Source organism: Schistocerca cancellata, chromosome 4, assembly GCF_023864275.1.
Source record: "Schistocerca cancellata isolate TAMUIC-IGC-003103 chromosome 4, iqSchCanc2.1, whole genome shotgun sequence".
NCBI classification, from domain to species: domain Eukaryota; kingdom Metazoa; phylum Arthropoda; class Insecta; order Orthoptera; family Acrididae; genus Schistocerca; species Schistocerca cancellata.
This window is the reverse complement of record NC_064629.1, coordinates 823,684,230-823,702,341: the sequence shown is the minus strand read 5'-3', so window position 1 is coordinate 823,702,341 and position 18,112 is coordinate 823,684,230. Positions and strand designations below refer to the sequence as shown.

Genomic DNA, 18,112 nt, shown 5'->3' with positions numbered 1-18,112 from the left:
TTTCCACTCTTGAGCCGAAAGGTAATGATCACGCTCTTTTGGACGTCAGATAAATCGACCCGTTTCCGCATTACGACAACGACTGCAATGTTTTTTGGTCGTCCCGGACACGCTTTATACACCTTCCACTGCTACACTGCTAGCTCCGCCCGCTGCCGCCTCTGAGTGGTTATTGCACGTTGACGTCGAACAGAGGAGGTAGTCACGTTAGTGTGACTCGACCGTGTAATATTGCATATGAGTATTGACCTCCAGAGTTTTGAACACGGCACAGTCACCGGTGAATGTTACTGTGACACTGTACTCCTATACCATGTTTGTGTTTTCAGCGGTACGTTCGGGCCTGGCTTCATTCTTATGAATAACAAAAACGCGAGACCACACCTAACAGTGCAGGTGGAGGAACTCTTGGGATGAGACTATTTTCGGCGAAATGGACTGGTGTGCCCGTTCTCCCGACTTAAATCCCATCGACCACGCGTGGGATGCATTGGGAAGACGTATTGCAGAACGTCCACCCACACCAACTACCATCCAGCAGTTGTCAATCGCAATAGTGGAGGTATGGAATGCCCAACTATAAGAACTCCTGGCCAAAATTGTGGCCAGCATGGGAGTGCGTTGCATAGAACACCCTATGAAGAACCGCGTCCGCCTTTTGCAATGTCCAGTGGACCATAATGTATCGCGGTGGTTACAATGCAGTTAATGTCTTTGTTCAAATTTGTTATGTTCAAAAATGGTTCAAATGGCTCTGAGCACTATGGGACTTAACTGCTGTGGTCATCAGTCCCCTAGAACTTAGAACTACTTAAACCTAACTAACCTAAGGATATCACACACATCCATGCCCGAGGCAGGATTCGAACCTGCGACCGTAGCGGTCACGCGGCTCCAGACTGTAGCGCCTAGAACCGCACGGCCACTCCGGCCGGCTGTGTTATGTCTGTTCGTCACATTGCGTATTTCTTTCGCTTACCTTTTTTACTACACTGTATCAGTTATATTTACGTATGGTCCAAGTTTCATCGAACTACTTTACTTCGTACTGACACATCATGTGAAAGTTGCTTTTGCCCTGACGTTCTGCACACCAGTATACTTCACGGGATGGATTAATGTTTGTGTAAATTACCGACAAGCCTCTTTGGATGTGGAACAATCATCCCGAAGGACGGAAAATACATAAAATACGTTTTCTGATTATTTTCGTTTATTGCAGTTGAATAAATTGTTTGTTTAAAAATATTGAAGTAGGATATTCACAGATCTCGGCAACAGGATTCCCCAATGCTTCACGCAGGAACATATAATGACAGGATGGACATATATCTGATTTTACTTCGTCCCGAAGAAACGGTCTCGGAATTATTTTCTTTGTGATCTGGACAAGGTAACACCCTGAAGCACCAAAGACACTGGTATAGGTATGGGTATTCAAATATAGAGATAGAACAACAGGCAGAATACGGCGTTGCGGTCGGCAATGCCTAATTAAGACGACAAGTGTCTGCCGCAGTTGTTAAATTGATTACTGCTGCTACAATGACACCTTAACGAGATTAAAGTGAGTTTGAACGTGGTGTTATAGTCGGCGCACGAGCGATGGGACACACTATCTCCGAGGTGGCGATGAAATGGGGATTTTCCCGTACGACCATTTCACGAATGTACCGTGAATATTAGGAATTCGGTAAAACATCAAATTAACGACATCGCTGCGCCCGGAAAAAGGTCCTGCAAGAACAGGACCAACGACGACTGAAAGGAATCGTTCAACGTGACAGAAGCGCAAATTGTTGCAGAGTTCAGTGTTGGACCATCAGAAAGTGTCAGCGTGCGAACCATTCAACGAAACATCATCCATATGGGCTTTCGGAGCCGATGGCCCACTCGTGTACACTTGACTGCACGACGCAAGGCTTTATGCATCACCTGGGCCCTTCAGCACCGACGTAGAACTGTTGATGACTGGAAACATGTTGCCTGGTCGGACGAGCTTCATTTCAAACTATATCGAGCGGATGGACGTGTACGGATATGGACACAACCTCATGAATCCATGGCTCCTGTATGTCAACAGGAGAATGTTGAAGCTGGTGCAGGCTATGCAATGGTGTGGGGCGTGTGCAGTTGGAGTAATATAAAGCCCCTGGTATGTGTAGATACGAAGTGACGGGTGACATGTACGTAAGCATCCTGTCTGATCACCTGCATCCATTAACGTCCGTTGTGCATTCCGACGGAGTTGGGCAATTCCAGCAGGACAATGCGACACCTCACACGTCCAGAACTGCTACAGAGTGGCTGCAGGAACACTCATCTGAGTTGAAACACTTCCGCTGGCCAACAAACTCCCCAGACATAAACATTATTGAGCACATCTGGGATGTCTTGCAACGTGCTGTTCAGAAGAGGTTTCCAGCCCCTCGTACTTTTACGGATTTATGGACAGCTCTGCAGTATTCATGGTGTCAGTTCCCTCCAGCACTACTTCAGACATTATTCTAGTCCACGCCACGTTGTGTTGCGGCAGTTCTGCATGCTCGCTGGGGCCCTACACGATATTAGGCAGGTGTACTAGTGTCTTTGGCTCTCCATTGTATATGATAGCTGTGGAGCTCGATGAGTGTTTACGTTAACAAGGAAAACGCTTTATCTCTAAGAGCCGGCCGGAGTGACCGAGTGGTTCTAGGCGCTACAGTTTGGAACTGTGCGACCGCTACGGTTGCAGGTTAGAATCCTCCCTCGGGCATGGATGATTGTGATGTCCTTAGGTTAGTTAGGTTTAAGTAGTTCTAAGTTCTAGGGGACTGATGTCCATAGATGTTAAGTGCTCAGAGCCATTTGAACTATTTTGATCAGTGATTGTCATACAATACGCATCAGCTGATGTCGCAACATTACATAGTTCTTTTTATTTTTCCACAGTTTTCTGCGTTAGACGGTATGCTATTGACGACACTCAAGCGTAATGATGTGGCTGTTGGGATTAACAAGGTAGTGGAGTCATATTCTAGTAGTTCATGCTGTCTGAGTCAGTCTTCATCTACATCTTCAGAAAAGGATACCATAAAAAATATTAATAAGGAAACTCAAGGATGTTAGTGCTCTTACAGTGGAAGCGGATGCACCCAAGTCAGCGGTAGTTATATCAGAAGAACAGTATGTGTGTAAGGTTGAACAGTTTACAGTGAAGAAACAAATACACAAGAGTAGGAGAGTAGGTTCGATCTAACAGCTAAATATTGGCAAGTATTAAAAAAAACTGAAGAACAAAAATGTTTTTTCCGGTCGCTATAAAAAGAAGTCCATAATACCGATGGACCCGTCTGCTCCTAGACTTCGAGGAGTTGTTAAGATTAATAAAGAAGATATGCCTCTCCACCCAATTATTAATGTAAGAAGGGGTCTTGGTTATCAGATAGAGCTGCTCTTAACCAGATATTTCGATAAAAATTTTAAACACCCAGTAAGTGCAGCATATCAAATGAGAATGAACTTTTCAGTAAACTATCCGACTTAGCAATGCCTGAAGGCACTTTACTTGTTTCTTTCGACATAAAAAAAATATGTATATAAATATCCGACAGAACGTGTAGAGCATATAGTGAGTGAGAATCTTAAGGAACACACAGCTGAAGATTTTCTAGATGGGACTGAGGATATACTTAAACTGCTGAAGCTATCTTTAAGCTGTAATGGTTTTAAATACGAGAATAAGATATACGTACAAAGACAAGGCATGGTTATGGGCTCGCCACTTTCATATTGCTTAGTCAACATTTTTAAGACTTTTTTGAACAGAATGCCATGGTTAACCTAAACATTTATTCCAGTAAGGTAGTCTTTTGGGATACGTATGTGGATGGTATCGCTTTGTTACGTGAGGTTTTTTTCATGACTGTAGAGATTTTGTGGGGCTGTTAAATAAAATGTATGACAATATCAAACTTACCATGGAGGAGACTATTGAGGGGGTTCTTCCTTTTTTTGGATATTTCCATTAGGATTAATGGTAATACAATAGTAATTAAAAACCAGTAATTCATAGCTCCTGTATCCATCCACAGCAGTAAAAGAAGGCAGCGTTCAGGGCGCTGCTTTACAAATTACACAATATCCCTGAGTCATGTGAAGATCAGGACTAGGAATTTAGGAAAATCCAGTACATTGCGTATTCTATTGGATACGATGCAGACTGTATCTACAGTGTTAACACAAACGTGTTGTAGAAAATGAATATAGGACCTAATAATGTGGGCAACTCTACGTCATCTAGTACTTCAATGACACCCGTCCAAACACATAATATTTCCTATAGTGATAATAAATATCATGCGATACCTTATTTTGCTAATATTTATAGTAAGGTTGGTAACATACTGATCCCTAAGAATATACTTCCATCCTATTGCGTCCCAAGGAATAATGGCATAATATTTAGGCAAAGGGTGATTACAAAGCGGGAAGACTTTAAATTACCAGGTGTCGTGTGTGACGATTACCATTCCATGTATATAGGCTAAACGGCAAGAGGCTTTGAGGTCCGTTTTAGATATCATACTAATAAATCGGGCTCAAAGTCGCTTCTAAACACCTATTTGCAAGAAGCAGGCCATTTGTTTACTAACCTCCATTCCTGTTAACAGATGCTAAACTATTTCAGAAGAGGTTGAAATTTACCGTCCACTAAAAAAGTTCTTCGAAATTACTCTTAATGCTCAGACCAATCTTCGCCACAAAAGACTGCTATTCAATTTTCATTGTCTAAACAGATAATGTTTAGCCTACCTATACATCCAACTGCTGCGTACCTATAGGACACTGTTATTCTTTGTTGAGGTTCTTGTTTTCATAAGACTTCATTTTATTCGATATCATTCACAGCTGATGTTACTGGACATTGAAAAAACTTTACGCGCTCTGCAATAATACGGATGTGCTATACCTATAGTGAGTCTAAAAAATACAGCATTCAAAAACGTTGTTAGCTAGGCTTCTCAGAGTTAAATTTTCTTGAGTTTTAGAATTCTAATCGTTTTTAACTACGAATGTCCTTAAAAGAGGAAAAAGAAACCCTAATGACCAAATAACACGTAACAGTACGTAAGGTAGACCCACTGTAAAGCCAATTCCCATCTCTCTAGTCATAGATAGCATCAGTTCTGTCCGAGATTCACGCTGGCGCCACCTTGCAGACGTGGCTCGTAATACCGAGTCACCAGTAAAGTTTACGCTGGCCTCGTACAGCCTTCTATGTTGTCTATGGCATTGTAAGAAATTCAAGCGTTTTTATACCTGTCTGTCGAAATTAAGACATGTTACTGGCTCTGAGCACTATGGGACTTACCATCTGAGGTCATCAGTCCCCTAGACTTCGAACTAATTAAACCTAACTAACCTAAAGACACCACACACATTCATGCCCTAGGCGGGATTCGAACCTGTGACCGTAGCAGCAGGGCGGTTCCGGAATGAGGCGCCTAGAACCGCTCGGCCACACAGGCTGGCAAGACATGTTACTGTTGTGTTTTTAATTAGTTAGCATGGTGGTCAGAAATTTTAATAGGTTTATCCGGTTTTGTATTACTTATAGGTGCTCTGCGGTCTCGAATATTTGAATATGGACTACCACTTTTACAGTGATTTCTGCTTTTACGCTGACAGTGAACGATGGGACTTTGCTCCAAGCAATCACTTCGTCGTGCCATGACCGTTTAAAAAACCTGCGAGTACACTGGTCTTATTGATACAACGCGCTTCATGGTAGTACACATCTTTTTCAAGCCGTTGCAGTTCTGTAATGTTTAAATTTCTTCACCTGAAGATGCATCTCTGTTGATGCGAAAACGGTAGTGACCTTTTAATAGAAGTACGTTAACACCCAGTGAGAAAGATGTTATTCACCATATGGAATTGTGGTTGCGATTGCCCAACCTTTAAAATACTGTGTTCAAAATAATTGTAGCTTTCAAGAAAGTATAAATATTAAGTAGTTTTTTTTTTCTTTTCTGCATATTTGCACAAGAACTGGAAACTTCTGATGTGTAGAATGAATAGAAACATCCGGATAAAAAGAGTAACTAATGCACTCTTTGTTTAAGACTTGAACGTCGGGCGTGTGTGAATGTGCGCAGCTGCATCTTTCAGGGAAGATTTCTGATGCCCGTGGCTGAGGAGATATAAATACAGGACACGTGGTACTTCTCTCAATAGCACAAACAAACCACACTACAGACAAACATAAATAAAACACTCAACTCGTTTCTGGTCTGTGTGTCGCTCTCAGCGCACTGCAGCTCGCTATGTAAATACAGTAGACTCCCAGACTCAGGTTCCATTTCTTGCTGCAGTTTTCTCATACAAGATGTATACTTTCAGAATAGAAACAAAATATGGCTGAAGAAAAACGTGTTTTCTCCGAAACTCCATAGTCTGACACGTTAAAACTGTATTATCCTTTACATGATCTTTAAGATGCTGTGAACTTGTCGTTTTTGTCGATTTATCACCGTAGTTTGTACGGCTCGTACAAACTGTAGAATCAGTACAAGTACTAATAATTATATTTCTTCCGCCAGCTACGAAGCTTATAAAGAAGTTAACTTCAGAAGTACATTTCAAAATGTTGTGCACCTTTCCCTTAATTAACCCTATAAGACTGAAAGGGCGAAAATACTACTTTTACTAAACAATCGTAAATCTTACTGCTTCATATTTTATTCAAGAAGTCATAATTTATACTTTATATACTAGTTAATTACGTGGTCTCCAATGATATTTTACATTCTAAATAAGCGCAAAATATCCTGTTTTACACCCTACACTGACAATACCAGCGTCGGGGAACCAAGAGTTGCTACCAACTGCAACCGTAAATTTTACGAGCGTTTAGTGTAATAGTATTAATTTCGGATTCTATGATTTTCCGGGATTACTAATATTTTAGGAAGGAAACAGTCAACCAGTAGGCTCCTGCTGGTTGTCTCGGGGAAGGAGACCAGACAGCGAGGTCATCGGTCTCATCGGATTAGGGAAGGACGGGGAAGGAAGTCGGCCGTGCCCTTTGAAAGGAACCATCCCGGCATTTGCCTGGAGCGATTTAGGGAAATCACGGAAAACCTAAATCAGGATGGCCGGACGCGAGATTGAACCGTCGTCCTCCCGAATGCGAGGCCAGTGTCTAACCACTGCGCCACCTCGCTCGGTATATATATATATATATATATATATATATATATATATATATATATATATATATATATACTCCTGGAAATTGAAATAAGAACACCGTGAATTCATTGTCCCAGGAAGGGGAAACTTTATTGACACATTCCTGGGTCAGATACATCACATGATCACACTGACAGAACCACAGGCACATAGACACAGGCAACAGAGCATGCACAATGTCGGCACTAGTACAGTGTATATCCACCTTTCGCAGCAATGCAGGCTGCTATTCTCCCATGGAGATGATCGTAGAGATGCTGGATGTAGTCCTGTGGAACGGCTTGCCATGCCATGCCATGCGTGAGACGACGCTTCATCCAGTCCCAAACATGCTCAATGGGGGACAGATCCGGAGATCTTGCTGGCCAGGGTAGTTGACTTACACCTTCTAGAGCACGTTGGGTGGCACGGGATACATGCGGACGTGCATTGTCCTGTTGGAACAGCAAGTTCCCTTGCCGGTCTAGGAATGGTAGAACGATGGGTTCGATGACGGTTTCGATGTACCGAGCACTATTCAGTGTCCCCTCGACGATCACCAGTGGTGTACGGCCAGTGTAGGAGATCGCTCCCCACACCATGATGCCGGGTGTTGGCCCTGTGTGCCTCGGTCGTATGCAGTCCTGATTGTGGCGCTCACCTGCACGGCGCCAAACACGCATACGACCATCATTGGCACCAAGGCAGAAGCGACTCTCATCGCTGAAGACGACACGTCTCCATTCGTCCTTCCATTCACGCCTGTCGCGACACCACTGGAGGCGGGCTGCACGATGTTGGGGCGTGAGCGGAAGACGGCCTAACGGTGTGCGGGACCGTAGCCCAGCTTCATGGAGACGGTTGCGAATGGTCCTCGCCGATACCCCAGGAGCAACAGTGTCCCTAATTTGCTGGGAAGTGGCGGTGCGGTCCCCTACGGCACTGCGTAGGATCCTACGGTCTTGGCGTCCATCCGTGCGTCGCTGCGGTCCGGTCCCAGGTCGACGGACACGTGCACCTTCCGCCGACCACTGGCGACAACATCGATGTACTGTGGAGACCTCACGCCCCACGTGTTGAGCAATTCGGCGGTACGTCCACCCGGCCTCCCGCGTGCCCACTATAAGCCCTCGCTCAAAGTCCGTCAACTGCACATACGGTTCACGTCCACGCTGTCGCGGCATGCTACCAGTGTTAAAGACTGCGATGGAGCTCCGTATGCCACGGCAAACTGGCTGACACTGACGGCGGCGGTGCACAAATGCTGCGCAGCTAGCGCCATTCGACGGCCAACACCACGGTTCCTGGTGTGTCCGCTGTGCCGTGCGTGTGATCATTGCTTGTACAGCCCTCTCGCAGTGTCCGGAGCAAGTATGGTGGGTCTGACACACCGGTGTCAATGTGTTATTTTTTCCATTTCCAGGAGTGTATATATAGTGTCACCTAACATTACCGCTGCATATATTTCGTAAACCACATCAAATACTGACGAATCGATTCCACAGACCGAACGTGAGGAAAGAGGCTAGTGTAATTGGTTAATACAAACCATAAAAAATGCATAGAAGTATGTTTTTTAACACAAACCTACGTTTTTTGAAATGTAAACCCGTTAGTTTTGTTAGCACATCTGAACGTATAAACAAATACGTAATCAGTGCCGTTTGTTGCATTGTAAAATGTTAATTACATCCGGAGATATTGTAACCTTAAGTTGACGCTTGAGTACCACTCCTCCGCTGTTCGAACGTGTGTATAGGAGAGCACCGAATTACGTAGGGATCCAAAGAGAACGGTGATGGACTTTAGGTACAGAAGAGACTGGAACAGCACATTAAGTCCACATGCTGACACCTTTTTATTGGTCTTTTTCACTGACGCACATGTACATTGCCATGAGGGGTGAGGTACACGTACACACGTGGTTTCCGTTTTCAATTACGGAGTGGAATAGAGTGTGTCCCGACATGTCATGCCAATAGATGTTCAATGTGGTGGCCATCATTTGCTGCACACAATTGCAATCTGTAACGTAATAAATGTCGTACACGCCGCAGTCCATCTGGTGTAATGTCGCCGCAGGCTGCCACAATACGTTGTTTCATATCCTCTGGCGTTGTAGGCACATCACGGTACACATTCTCCTTTAACGTACCCCACAGAAAGAAGTCCAGAGGTGTAAGATCAGGAGAACGGGCTGGCCAATTTATGCGTCCTCCACGTCCTATGAAACGCCCGTCGAAAATCCTGTCAAGGGTCAGCCTAGTGTTAATTGCGGAATGTGCAGGTGCACCATCATGCTGATACCACATACGTCGACGCGTTTCCAGTGGGACATTTTCGAGCAACGTTGGCAGATTATTCCGTAGAAACGCGATGTATGTTGCAGCTGTTTGGGCCCTTGCAATGAAGTGAGTACCAATGAGGTGGTCGCCAATGATTCCGCACAATACATTTACAGTCCACGGTCGCTGTCGCTCTACCTGTCTGAGCCAGCGAGGATTGTCCACGGACCAGTAATGCATGTTCCGTAGATTCACTGCCCCGTGGTTTGTGAAACCCGCTTCATCAAAAATGGTTCAAATGGCTCTGAGCACTATGGGACTCAACTGCTGTGGTCATCAGTCCCCTAGAACTTAGAACTACTTAAACCTAACTAACCTAAGGACATCACACACACCCATGCCCGAGGCAGGATTCGAACCTGCGACCGCAGCAACAGCGCGGCTCCGGACTGGAGCGCCTAGAACCGCACGGCCACCGCGGCCGGCCCCGCTTCATCGGTAAACAGGTAGAACTGCAACGCATTCTCTGTTAATGCCCATTGACAGAATTGCACTCGATGATTAAAGTCATCACCATGTAATTGCTGATGTAGCGACACATGAAACGGGTGAAAGCGGTGACGATGCAGTATGCGCATGACACTACTTTGACTCAGTCCACCGGCTCTCGCCATGTCCCGTGTACTCATGTGTGGGTTCATGGCAACAGCAGCTAACACACCAACTGCACCCGCCTCTCCTGTGACGGACCCGTTTGCGTGCTACGACCATACCTGTTGCATACAGTTGGCGGTAGATGTTTTGAAATGTGCGGCACGTTGGATGCTCTCTGTCCGGGTACCGTTCTGCATACACCCTGCAGGCTTCAGCTACATTTCGTCGACTCTCGCCATAGATGAGTATCATCTCCGCCTTTTCAGAGTTCGAATACACCATGGTCACAGTTCCTACAACACTACACTATCACAGACGTCTGGTAACACGGTGTACTACAGTTGGTATGCGTGCGGAGACGAATGCAGAATAAAAATAGCAGCAAGCGCTACATGCGGACACTGCGACAGCTAGACCAAACCAAAACAGTGCACTACAGCCACACTCGTAAACACGGTCGTCATCGTAAACATGTCCCTGCAGATGCTGCTCGCCGACCGTGGCCCGTGTTTGTTACAACTCGCAACTGAACGTCGGAGGTTTCAAGCGTCAACTTTAGGTTACAATATCTCCGGATGTAATTAAAATTTTACAATGCAACAAACGGCACTGATTACGTATTTGTTTATATGTTCAGATGTGCTAACAAAACTAACGGGGTTCCATTTAAAAAAACGTAGGTTTGTGTTAAAAAACATACTTCCGTGCATTTTTGTATGGTTTGTATTAAACAATTACACTAGCCCCTCTCCTCACGTTCGGTCTGTGGAATCGGTTCGTCAGTATTTGATGTGGTTTACGAAATATATCCAGCGGTAACGTTAGGAGACTCACCCTATATATATATATATATATATATATATATATATATATATATATGTGTGTGTGTGTGTGTGTGTGTGTGTGTGTGTGTGTGTGTAGTGCAAGTAAATCATACATATTGACTACGGATTTAAATTTTATTGCTCAAAAGTAAATAAGAAAGACTATAAATCAAAGAGTGATTCAACAATAAACCTAGACACAAGTAATCTAGTTCCCAAAAACATTTAATCTGCAGCCGTGTCCACTTCAGTGTCTGGGTCAGCACTGCGTTACGCTTAGTTTCATCGCTCGACAAACTGCAGTAATATTCATGATATTCCGGCGTAGTCATCTGTTTATCGTGCGTCACGCTCAGTTTCATCGCTCGAAAAACTACAGTAATATTCATTATATTCCGGCGTAGTCATCTGTTTATCACTCGTTTTAAGCTGATCCTCAAGTTCTGCTGCTGATATTGGAAGGTTTCCCATGCGGGCCTTGGGACAGACATATGTGGTGAAGGTTTGCCTTTCTATATAAGGTTAGTTCACTAAAGGACCCATCAAACTCTCTCTTGCAAGAAACTGAAAGCAGCATCGTCATTTCATAGTGGAGTAGGCCAACACTGCGCAAAATGGTTCAAATGGATCTAAGCCAACATATGAGGTCATCAGTCCCCTAGACTTATAACTACTTAAACGTAACTAACCTAAGGACATCACACACATCCATGCCCGAGGCAGCCTTCGAACCTGCGACCGCAGCGGCAGCGCGGTTAAACGCTGAAGCGCCTAGAACCGCTCGGTCACAGATGGCCGGCAAACACTGCGCACTGCAGTTTTGGAGATGTATTTCTGAACATATTATCGTAGAGCATAGAGCAGACGATGAAAGATCACGGATTCCTCCTGCAACTTTGAATAACTTGTGCGCATCCTTCGCGGTGGTACACGGGCAATGAGCTACAAGACACAGCGGTAGAATTTAACTTCAGCATACATCGTGTTCAAACCGATAAATGAAAAATGGAGGTATTCTGTAAAATTAATGTGTGACTATACAACACATGTTCCTGCTAACAAGGATACAAAGATATCTGAGAAATTAAACTACACTAGTGAACTTAAGTTTCTTGTTAGCTCCGAGACACAATTTCACCTTTATCTAGCATTAAATCGCATAGGTTGAGAGAAGCTATGTAGTGTTAAACATACACTCTAATCTGGAAGAAAATGAGGTGAGTTTGAAAACAAATATTTGTAAGACATTATGTTCTCAGTTTAAACAATTTGTGCTTTTTTCCAGTCCCAAATTGAATATCCAGATATAAGACGGTGCTACACAAACACGTAGAGATACTATTCTTACAGAAAAATTCGAAAGAAAGTACTTGTGTTTATTTTGTTAGGAAGTACAGAACTCACTGCTAGATTTTAATGAATCGTGCCGCAACTACTTCATTACATTACTTATGCTATATCTTATTGGGTTATCTAACTAGGCCATATTTTAACGAATTAATGCACGACATAAATCATGAATTGAAAGACAAATAGATAAAATTCGGGGATGAATGACCAGATGAAATAAAACAGTTGATTTAGAATGCAGTAAGAATCAGGAAACAGATAGCACAGTAATCGGATAGTTTAGAGAAAAATTGCTTTTGTGTAGAAAATGTTGGGATGGACTAAGATTAAAATCCTGAATTATTTTCGTTCAAATGTGTGTTAATGAGTGGAAGTCTGTCAATAGCCCATGAAGGTCAAGAAATATTTTCCTAATCTAAACGTTAATACAATTCAGTTGTAAAGTCTATTTGGGAACATGAACAGACTCTTTTAAATTATTAGTCCTGGTAAAATTAGGCTAAAGTTAGCGTAACAATTATCTAAAGCATAATAACGTTAATACCATGTGTGTTGAGAAACTCGTAAATGACACGATAGAAGTATTATGCTAATACACTGATATTTTCTGTAACATGATAAAGAAATCTGATTGAATTATTTAGAATAAGGAACGACATAGTACATGCACAAACAATTACTAAAACACTAGCCACAACTTGTATTTACCATATTTTATCTATTGCCACCACCACAATTCTTATCTCCAAAAAATTAACTGGGAAGCTGAAATGATTACAATAAAATCTAAAACTTCGTTGCCCCATCACAAGAAATTGCGTAGAAAAATAATCGCTCATGTGCGTCTGTAAGTCTTTGGGAGGTTAAAATACTCAAAGGATTTTATTAGCCCATCTCAAGAATATTAACATATTCAGGAACTAACAACTGGGATACAAATTTATCTGTTTATTAAATATAGCTGTATTTCACATAGGCAATAATAAAGGATATATTTCTGTTGAATAGTTGATGTTCTTGAAGGTCATGTGAATGCTCGTGTTCTAAAGCAATTCCCATTTATAAAAGGAACCGAGGAAAGTCACTGTTATTGACACACGTTGCTGGAGAAGTATTTACACAAAAAACAATTTTAAAACATATTTGGTATGTTTACACCCACATATACTGTTAACTCTTTCTGAAGAGGAAAGAGTCCATTCGATTCTTATTTTGTAGAATTTATTATTAACAATTAGTTCCTGCTTAAAAAAGTACAGTTCATAAATATTATAAAGTGAACTGTATGACTAACACTTTCCCTCAGTGAAACTGTTTATTACTGTGCACATTGGAAGGTTGGTTTTGATAATTTTTCTTGTTTCACGGAAAACACTGTAAGTTGTTTTTATTCTTCAGTTTGTTTACTCTTCTGTATTTCCAACATTTATCTTCAACTACCATAAACACAAAATCTCTTCAACTGGATTTATGACTTCCCTATGTACTTTTGTAATATTTTATCTTAGATGTGTTGATTGTGCACTATTTTAGTGTAATTAATGTTGAGTTTTACTACTTTCAAACTTGCTGTATCAAATTCTCCCATGCGATGTTGAAGATTATTTTAACTCAAGCAAACAGTACAGAGGTATCAACTATACGAGGGTGGCTGAAACGTGTTACATTAACACATGTTGCTTCTCCGTTTTCCTAATTTGATATCTGAAAATTTCCTGTACGGCTATTGAGAAAAGATTTAGCGACAGGTAATCTTCAAACCAATATACGTATATATTATTTTGTACAGTGAGGTAGCTAGAACAAATGTCTTATTTCGCAAGATCTGTTGTACAGAGTTTTATTGAAACTGAGTCACACTGCTTCTCAAGATGTATGAATCCCATGAGAAATTGTAATTTGTACTCAGTATACCCATTTAAAAAAGATAAATGTTCGATAGATGAAAATGGTCCATTACGCTAAATACAATATCTGGCTTCGTTTTTGTTTGATTGAAATACAATAATTTTGCTCTGAAGCTGAAGATAAGTTCTTAATTAATATCTTTTAAATTGCATAGAAAGGAATAATAATTCTGTAGTTCTTCATGTATTGTGTTTCACCAGCTATAGAATCAGCTCGAGTCAAATTTGTGTCCTGGCTGCAGACCTGTTCGGTCGACTATCTTTATCAATCGCTAATTTCCGACGTAGTAATTTTGCGTTTCCGGAAAGAAAGGAAATGTATTTCTTCGTCGGAAACAGGGGGCTGAGAATGATAAATTTAGTCGACAAAACAGGTTCGCAAGTTTGGCTCAATTTTTACTCAAATTCATTCTACAGACAGTAATGAAGGAACCAAGGACCACATGTAATTACAAATATTATTTATATCTTCACAGTATAGAAACCAGCGTAATGATTTGCATTACCATTGCAGTGTTTCCTCCTTGTTTAATTTATTTCAAAAGACGCAAACGCCATCATGTAGAGGTAAGGCCGAATGTTAGTTTACAATTTTTCGCACAAAAGTGTCGCATATAGTTCAGTGACTGATTTCAATTGTTCCACATTTTGCCAAAAGGCAAGTTTAAAACCTGTAAGCTTGCAAGCACTTGCATAAGGACTGGAAAATTTTCACCGGCATCTGAAACCATTTATACACAGCAGTTCTCCGCACATTATGGTGATACGATGGCTGTTTAAGTTTTCGAATCCTCTTTGTCATGTCAACCGCTGCGTTATGGTGCTGATGACCTACAACCATTTTCTGTTTCTCTCTGGATCGCTGGCGCCTGCACCTCATTTGCGAGATGCTGTAAAGCTACATAGTCTGAAATTGTTTTCTTTAGTTGAAGAACGTATTTTTAATATACGATTGTTTGTGGTGCAGCTACAGGGAAGCCAACTGCCGTTCACGTAGAATATCAGAGAAACTAACTGTAATGAAATCATTATAACTGACCAGTTAAATTACGATATTTCTCTGTGATTTTACTTAAGGTGTTAAAAAGTCAATGAAACACGGTGATCAGTGAACGCAAAATTACCACCAAGTTACCTTGCGAAATAGTTCGCCTAGATTACTTGGGAGGCATGTGTTGTCGCAAGGTATTCCTGTAGTAACCGAAACCGAGGGAAAAACATTGATATCAATCTGATGACAATTCTTTAAAATTGTGGGGAAAGGTACTGACAAAAACCGACTGCGAAAATGGAGAAATAGGAGAACTGACAGAACAGTGCAGCCAATAACACGCTCTGGTAAGGAGGAAAGGAAACAACTGCTGGTGTCATTAGTAAGAGTTGTGCTTCAGTAGTTTCAGGCCCACAATGATGAATTCCATATGAAGCCGTGTCCCCCATAATTGCTGGTTATCAACCCAATGGAACACAATGGGGATTCCGTCCATGATTCGCATGGAAATTCCTTATCACCGTTTCAAGATATAAGAAACAATAGGAATTATTCTCAAAATTCGTATACAAGGCTGCAGAATACAACATACCATGCCCTGTACTCTTTTGGCCCGTGTCCGCCCCAATATGCCGGCATGGTAGCTCAGCGTGTTCGGTCAGAGGGTTAAATGCCCTCTGTCATAAAAAAACTGAGTTAATCGATCATCAACGAACTGAAACGGATGTCTTACGACGTCCGCCCCGAGCAGACGCAACGAACAAAAGCGAACAGAATGAGATTAAAATAAATAAAAATGAAAAGATATCTGAATGGTCAGCGTGACGGATTGCCGTCCTCAGGGACCCGGGTTCGATTCCCGGCTGCGTCGGGGATTTTCTCGGCTCAGGGATTGGGTGTTGTGTTGTCTTCATCATTATTTCATCCCCATCCGGCCCGCAGGTCGCCCAATGTGGCGTCGAATGTAATAAGACCTGCACCAAGGCGGCCGGACCGGCCCCGTAAGGGGCTTCCCGGCCAATGATGCCAAACACTAATTTCCATTTTTTTGGCCCGTGGTCTAGGTCAGATAGGTATGTGGCCAAAGTGTAAAATAGTAATACCTTAGGCATCGGACCGTTAGCCATAATGTTAGGGCTTACTGATGTCGGTAACATTATTAATAGCTAAGTGTATGAATCAGGGAGGTCCAGTTTACTTTCGGTCAGCAAGACATCCCTCTACGAAATTCCAGATTTATCTTTCAACTGAAACATAGGACCTAATTCGTTACACATCAAAAGAAATATTTTTTTCATTTATAATTATCTTTGATTCACATGTATGCCGTTATTATAATGAAAGTGCCTCTAAGAATATCTAGAAAACTTAAAGGATACATCTTATTTTGCTTGTTCGATACACATAAGATGTGCCTTTCGTTCCACGACTGCATGATCATGTGAAATAATAATTAACAGTACTTGTTTAATAAGTTCTAATTTTCTGTTTCATCAGACATCGTTCCAGATCGAATAAAGATCAGCATGATTAGATGTAGATCGAAAGAGTGCTACTGCCTGTGGATACATGCGACCTAATAGTATGCAGTCTATGTAGTCACACTGTTTAATTCGTTTATAACTCATTATACGATGATACAGCATAAATAGTTTAAAGTATTAACTATTCGTAACGCTAGGTTCGCTTTCCTGTATCGGTATAAGCGCAAATAATCTCGAGAAGGGGTGTCTCATAAGCCTACATCCTTACACCTGCGTGGAACTCTTCTCCCATCTACTACGCATCCTCATACACTATCTCACAAAGCAACGTAACTCGTGAAATATTTAATATAATGAATCGAATGTTATCAAGGTCAGAAGGTCGTTTTTGGCAGGAAATGATTTCTTCATACAACACTACAACGTGTTACCTTGAGAACATTCAGCACAGATGTGCTTTGGGAGCACCTATCCACACTACTCGGAAAAAAAGTCTGTCATTTTTCATAAACTGCGGCGAGTAAAGTAATACGTAAACTGAATTTCACTTACTTGTGCGTTTTCTGTCTTTAATAACACCATTCGCCGGTATCACTGCAACCGACAGCAACGCTAAGGTGATCGCCAAGTAATTCATTTTGAGGAACACACTTCACACAAGTCTTTCGGAATACTTCGCGGTAGTTCACTTCAGGAGAATGTCATAGCGCCACAGCAGGAGGTTGCACAACTGTGCCAGGGCTGGAAATACACTGAGGGGCCTAACGTCATTGTACTTCCATTCCGGTCAGTGGAGCTGCACATCCGCGATAACGGTTTGTATCTCGCGCCACTGGGGACGGCTGCGCTCAAAGATATTGCTGTTTTCCGGCTGCGGCCCCAATTATCAGCCCACTTCCTGCGACGCTTAATCTGCTTTCGGCGGCAGTAACCACCGAGGACAACCGTTACACAAGGAGAAGCGAGTGCTTCAAGGTAGTCTCAAGCCTCTCTCCTGTTTGTGGGAAATACGAGATAAATTTTCCGCACTTCTTCACTTTTTCCGTCCACAGAAAGGGTCGGTGTTCTGCACTGCTCGGTATGCCGTGCTTACAAACTACGCCAAAGGGATTCGTTTTCCAGTTTCAGACTCGTCATGTTTCAAAGAAACACACCAGTTCACGCCTCGATCTAACGAAGTCTTTCTACACTAGAGAGCTAAAGAAACTGGTACATCTGCCTAACATCGTGTAGGGCTCCCGGGAGCACGCAAAAGTGCCCCAAAACGATATGTCATGGACTCGACTAATGTCTGAAGTAGTGCTGGAGGGAACTAACACCTGAATCCTGTAGGACTTTACATAAATCCGTATGATTACGAGGGGTGGAGCTCTCTTCTGAACAGCGTGTTCAATAATGTTCA

The 18,112-nt window shown here is 42.3% G+C and overlaps 1 protein-coding gene across 2 annotated transcripts in view; it reads right to left on the bottom strand.

Moving 5' to 3' along the window:
• Positions 1-17,457, bottom strand: part of LOC126184859 (MAM and LDL-receptor class A domain-containing protein 1-like) — a 1,134,981-nt gene extending 1,117,524 nt beyond the window's left edge. For both annotated transcript variants that reach the window (XM_049927473.1, XM_049927474.1), the window contains exon 1: positions 17,263-17,457. In XM_049927473.1, the coding sequence (XP_049783430.1) occupies positions 17,263-17,347 (85 nt within the window). In that variant the 5' untranslated portion in view covers positions 17,348-17,457. The remainder of the gene's footprint in view (positions 1-17,262) is intronic.
• Between the last annotated feature and the right edge of the window lie 655 nt (positions 17,458-18,112).